The following is a 5,853-nucleotide window of genomic DNA, read 5'->3' as shown; positions in this document are numbered from 1 at the left end:
GGTGGCGCCCACTTTGGGAATCACTGGATTAGTTAAATGTGAAAAGATTGTCACCTGGCAGTCTGGAAACTAGCCCCTCCCCCAAAGGCAGACCATCCTTCCTCTGTTCCTCCTTCCCTATTTATGTACAATATAATACAATATATTTGCTTTGATGCAGAAGCATTAACAATTTTTTTCCTTTGTACATATTCAAAGTCAGAAACCAAATGTGAAATCAGATAAGCTTTATTTCTAAAGATAGACAGCTTTAACAGCTGAAGGCATGGTTGCTGAGGATTTGATTATGTAGCACCCCAAGCCTGGGAAATAGGAGACAGGAATGCATGGGGAAGGAGAGGGAGAAGAAGGGCCGTGGGGGGCTGCCTTCCTTTTAGATAAGCCAGGGCTATCCCTCCCCCTAGCTCTTCCCTCATTGACCCTTCTTGTAGCCATTCTTGATGATGGCATTTTTGAAGAGTGTCATGAGAGGGGTATGGCTCTTCTCAGAGACCATGAAGCCGCCATACCGCTTATCCTTGGGAGGGGTACCCCACCGGAAATGCTCCATCTTGTAGCCCCCTCCATCTTTTTTTACTTTTTCTTCATACACTTCTTTGGCTGCCTCCTCTTCATCAATGGCTAGCTCAGGAACCTCAGGAAAATCAATCTTCATGGGGAGATCCCTTCTGATTTCCACGGGATAGGACTCTGCAGATTCTTCTTCCACCCCATTGGGATAGATCTTCACAGGACGCCTCTTTTTACCCACAGGCTTCCCCCAGCGGAAGTGCTCCATGGAGTAGGACCTTTTGTTCTGCAATTCTCTGGCTTTTCGGCTCAACGGCAGACCTTCTCCTTGCATCTCTTCATCTTCTCCCCAGACTCCTGGAGGGGGCATGTCCAGGAAGTCTCCCTGCATTAGCTCCTGTCTCTTTTGACCCACATTTCCACCATCACTGCTGATGCTGCCACTGCTGATATTTCTTCGTCCAAACTTGTTCCAGCGAAAGTGGCTCATGACATATTTTCGGATGTTTTCTGAGAGTGGCTCATATTGGCCGTTGCCTGGGAATACAGGTGACTCAGCTGAGAGGTCCATCTTGCAGGATTTGATGCATTCCTGAGGTGGAGAAGAGATGAGGAAGACATAAAATGAGTAGGAAATAGAATGTGGCCCATCCTACCACACTGTACTCGTGTACAATAGGTGCTTAGCAGTTCAACTCAGTTCAATCCAACTTTGAATGGAAACAGATCAAAATGTATTTAAGTGTCAAAATGTGTTAAGGTAGGCTCTGAAAATGCAAAGCCAACCCCCCCCCAAAAAAAAACAATTGAAGTCTTGAATTGATTGGTCCTGAACCTCAAACGTGAATTGGGAAAATAGGTTGGAATTGTGGTGAGAATTCCTCTAGATATAGAAAAAAAAGAAAAATTCCTAGTTCTAGATCCTCTGGTTCATGCCTCAGTCCTGGTCCTATAACCCTGTTCCCATGTTAGCCAGTCCCATTGCCACACCACCTCACATCATGCCCCTACAGTACCAAACGTATCACCCAGCTTTCTGAAGGTGTCTAAGACCATTCTCTACTTACCTTACATTCCCTCTCTAGCAGATTTTGCATTTTTACAACCTTCCCAAGCAGTGAATTATGGAGTAAGAGATAGGTGTCCTGCTAATGTCTCTATAATTTTAGAACCTGGGTTCCACTTGAGACACAGAGAATAGGGACCCCCTTCCAGGCCCACTTACTGACTGAGAGGCATGATACTGCATACTGGGGTCAAACATTTCATGGAGGAAATAGCCAGAGCCACAAATCAAAGATACTCTGGATACTCACCAGAGAGGAGAAAATGAAGAGCCTAATCCAACTCAGCTAAGTCCCAAGCTAAAGACTTAGAGTCCCAGAATTTTAGAATTGGGGAGGATCTTTAAGACTAACTAGCCCACTACCCTTATTCAACAGATGAGGTACCCAAGTCCCTGAAATGTTAAATGTCTTCAATAAGATCACCTGGCTAAGTAGTGATATTCATGAAGGCTAGAACCAACAATGGACAGATGGGTTCTAGTATAGCACACTTAATGATTAAGTGGACTTCTTAAAAGTAGAAGATAGGTTTCAAGAAAAACTATTGTATAATGCTAAGAACATAGAATTTGGAGTCAAGAGAACCTAAGGTTACTTAAGTCGTGACTCTGATGTTAGCTGTGTGACTATGGGCAAGTCACTTCTCTCTTTAGAAATGTGAGCTCTTCTCATTGGGAGTCGTAAGATCATGGACTATAAATGTCCAAAAGAAAAAGAACTCAGAGGCAATCTAATTCAGTCCTTTCATTACAGAGGAGGAAACTGAGGTCTGGAGAGACTAAATAATTTGTCCAGGTTCACATAGATATTAAATGATAGAGGCAAGACTTGAACCCCAATCTTCTGACTCAAAATCCAGGATATTGGACCTGGAGCCAGATAGAACTGAGTTTGAATCCTGCCTCTGGCACTGTAATCTTGGGCAAATCCTTTTGACTGGTTCAGCCTCAGTTTCCTCATCTGTAAAATGGAGATAACAGTACCTACCTCACAGGGTTGTTCTTGGGGTCAAATGAGATAACATGTAAAGCGCTTTCTATAAAGGCTAGCTATTATGCTACCTATTATTACTGCCTGGTCTCTTTTCAAAGGAAAGGAAAGGAAATGACATCTTGGCTTTCCTTCCTCCAGAAAAGTTGCTTTCATTTGTTGGGGAGGGGGAGGAAGGAAAGGTGACATGAGGTCAGTTGAAAAGGAATAATTTAATTATTGGCCTGAAAAATGTGAGATGGGAGCCCCTTCCCCTCACCCCTCAGATTAAGATGACTAATTATCTGGAGATCTCCATCATGACAGTTTAGAAAGTCAGCTCCCAAGTATGTAGTTCAAAGTGGGGGCTATCCTATTTAGGAAGCATGGGGGATCCTGAAGAAGGTAGGCAGGACTGGGGATGAGAACAAAGTAGCAAGAAAGTGGGCTCCCACCCTCTTCCCATAGCCACCTCCTTTGGTCCCTCTTACCTTCAGTCAGTCGACTGTAGATTCACTTTAATCCTGGGTTCCCAGGTTAGGTAGAAACTCCCACTTGGCTATAGCTGAGGGGGGGAGCTTTCTGAGTCTCTTCACTTAGCTCCCTCCTTCCTAATCACACACACTGCTATTTACCCCAAACCAAGATGGCATCCCCCTCGTCCACTTACCACTAGACCATCTTCTGCCTTGCCATCTCTACAGTTGTTGGCCTGCAGGCACCAACCATGAACTTCCACTGAGGCCTGAAACAGCACAGCCACGAGCAGGGCCCCAAGATAGCTCCAAGAAGGCTTCGGCATCTTCCAAGACAGAGCTCTGTAGACACAAGCAGGGTTGGAGAGTTGCCCATAGGGAACAGGGTGATACTGACCAGGAAGGACCATGTGCCAACACTAATAACTTGTAGGGCTCAAAGCCCTTCAACCACACAATCCAGGGGGGACTGGAAGTCAAATAAAGAGACAAAAAGATCCTTGAGGGAAAGAATCTGTGTAAGAAGGCACAACGAGCTGGGCCAGAGGAAGGGAGCAAAGGAATACAGAAGCCATATGATAATTCTGGCTCTCCTTTTCTTTTCCTTCTGCAATCAGACAACCAGCAGCACCTAAAGCTAGAGGGAACCTGAGAAATGATCTCATCTGGCCCCTCATTTGATTGAGAGGAGAAATGACTAGTTTAGGTAAAGACACTTAGCCGGGTAATGGGAAAACTAGTGTCCTCTTTTTTAAAAATGAAGAGTTTGGACTAGACAAGTGTGAATGTTTAAATGATGTATAGGTTTAATTCTCCATGGAGGCAGTTGTATTTTAAAAGAGGAGCTGGGGGGGGAGGGGCAGCTGGGTAGCTCAGTGGAGTGAGAGTCAGGCCTAGAGACAGGAGGTCGTAGGTTCAAACCCGGCCTCAGCCACTTCCCAGCTGTGTGACCCTGGGCAAGTCACTTGACCCCCATTGCCCACCCTTACCACTCTTCCACCTATGAGACAATACACCGAAGTACAAGGGTTTAAAAAAAAAAAAGAGGAGCTGGGGGGCAGCTAGGTAGCACAGTGGATAGAGCTCTAGGCCTGGAGTTGGGAGGGCCTGGGTTCAAATTTGACCTCAGATACTTTCTAACTATGTGACCCTGGGCAAGTCACTTAATCCTGATTGCCCAGCTGCTCTTCTGTCTTAGAATTTGAGATAGAAAGTAAGGTTTTTTAAAAAAAGAGGAGCTGGTTAACTCCAAAGAATTCCTACTTAGTACTACTCATGTGGAAGGTGCCTTCATTTTTGTTTTTAAAATAAGAGACCTTCCTGGTTTCCTTTGCCTCTGTTCACCAGCACATACTCACCCATCCATCTCCCCAAGTCAGAAAAAGAGTTCTTAGCACCACATTCTCCTTTGGGAAGGCTTGGCAGCCCCAGCCTAGTTTTTATCCTTGCCATGAGATTATGGCCAATGAGGAATAAGCAACAAAATGACAAACTCAAAGTTCAGCTGCCACTGGAATGGCAATAAAGTTCATAAAATGTTAGAGCTGGAAGAGGCCTTAGAGATCCTCTAATCCAACCTCCTTGTTTTCCAGAAGGGGAAAATGAGACTTTAAGAGGTTAAAGGACTTGCTCAAATGTCTTTTCTTTACAAAACAAAAACAAAAACAAAAACAAAAGGCCTTACCTTTGTCTTAGAATAGATACAAAGTACTGGTATCAAGGCAAAAAAAAGAGATATGGACTAGGCAACTGGGGTTAAGTGACTTCACCAGGGTCACACAACTAGGAAGTTTCTGAGGCCAGATTTGAACTCAGCAACTTCAGTATCCAGGCCCGGCTCTCTATCCACCAACCTACCTAACTGTCTCTCTTCTACCCTCCCCAAATCACTTTCAGTTTCTTCCCATCTTACCCAGCACCCCTCTGTTTGGTTCCATGAAGAATCCACTCCTTCATCCTCATCTTCCTTTAATCCCACCAACCCTTCAATTTAATTCAAATCAAATCAAACATTTCTCAGATGTGTACCAGGTAAGAAGTAGCCTGTAACAACATAGCATTCACTAACAAAGTGTTTAAGATATTTCATGCAAAGTAAGATGTGATGGAGCCAAGGAGAGATCCAACCTGCTCCAGCAAAAATCGAAGAGGGGGAAATCACTTGAATCCTTCAAGTGGGAGAATCTGGAGTATGTAGCATCGGAAAAGAGCCTTAAAATCGTTCTGTAGATTTAGACACAATATTTCTTCTGGCCCTCCAAGTTTTGCTACATCTTTGCAAATGCTTGTTCTTTATTGAACTGCTCATCTTATGAGATCTTTAAGGAGAGAGACTCAGTCTCTTCTTTGTCTCTCTGTCTCTCTGTCTCTGTCTCTCTATCTCTCTGTCTTTCTCTGTCTCTGTCTCTGTCTCTCTCTGTCTCTCTGTCTCTGTCTCTGTCTCTCTCTCTCTCCTCGTGGATCAGAGATGTCAAGCTGAAAGGAACCTCAGAGGATTATCTAGTCAACTTCTCTCATTGAATTGATTGGAACCTGAGGTCAAAGGAAGTTAAATGAAACTTGCCTAAGAGTACACAGGTAATAAAAAAAAAAAAAAAAAAAAAAAGATGAAACTGAAGCTAGGTCCCCTGACTCTGAAGCTAGTGTTCTTTCTATTATCTGGTCCCAATCTACTTTTCTAGACTTATTCTACTGCCTAACACAAATCTTCTCTTTGGGTCATACTGGTGAGGTAAGAGAATTTTATCATTATTTGCTTGAGGCAGCAAGTCACATCATTAACTAGAGTTTGCAGAATTTAGCTGAAATACCAAACTTTAGCTTAGATGATT

The 5,853-nt window shown here is 43.8% G+C and overlaps 1 protein-coding gene across 1 annotated transcript; it reads right to left on the bottom strand.

The window, feature by feature from the left end:
• Positions 1-287: 287 nt before the first annotated feature.
• POMC (proopiomelanocortin) lies at positions 288-4,984 on the bottom strand. Its single transcript, XM_044661018.1, has 3 exons — positions 4,935-4,984; positions 3,217-3,364; positions 288-1,102 (listed from the first exon to the last, which is right to left on the bottom strand). The coding sequence occupies exons 1-3, from the start codon at positions 4,982-4,984 to the stop codon at positions 413-415; spliced, it is 888 nt and encodes a 295-aa protein (XP_044516953.1). The 3' UTR covers positions 288-412.
• Between the last annotated feature and the right edge of the window lie 869 nt (positions 4,985-5,853).

This window comes from Gracilinanus agilis, chromosome 2 (assembly GCF_016433145.1).
Source record: "Gracilinanus agilis isolate LMUSP501 chromosome 2, AgileGrace, whole genome shotgun sequence".
NCBI lineage: Eukaryota > Metazoa > Chordata > Mammalia > Didelphimorphia > Didelphidae > Gracilinanus > Gracilinanus agilis.
Note: the sequence above shows the minus strand (reverse complement) of the source record. Positions and strands in the feature narration are given on the sequence as shown.

Bases quoted from the DNA above. Each gene is read 5' to 3' on its own strand.
- POMC (XM_044661018.1), bottom strand. From the start codon at position 4,984: ATGAGGATGAAGGAGTGGATTCTTCATGGAACCAAACAGAGGGGTGCT. The intron at 3,365-4,934 runs GTAAGATGGGAA...TTGTGTCTACAG, and splicing joins ACCAAACAGAGGGGTGCTGG to AGCTCTGTCTTGGAAGATGC. The intron at 1,103-3,216 runs GTAAGTGGACGA...TCTCCACCTCAG, and splicing joins AGGCAGAAGATGGTCTAGTG to GAATGCATCAAATCCTGCAA.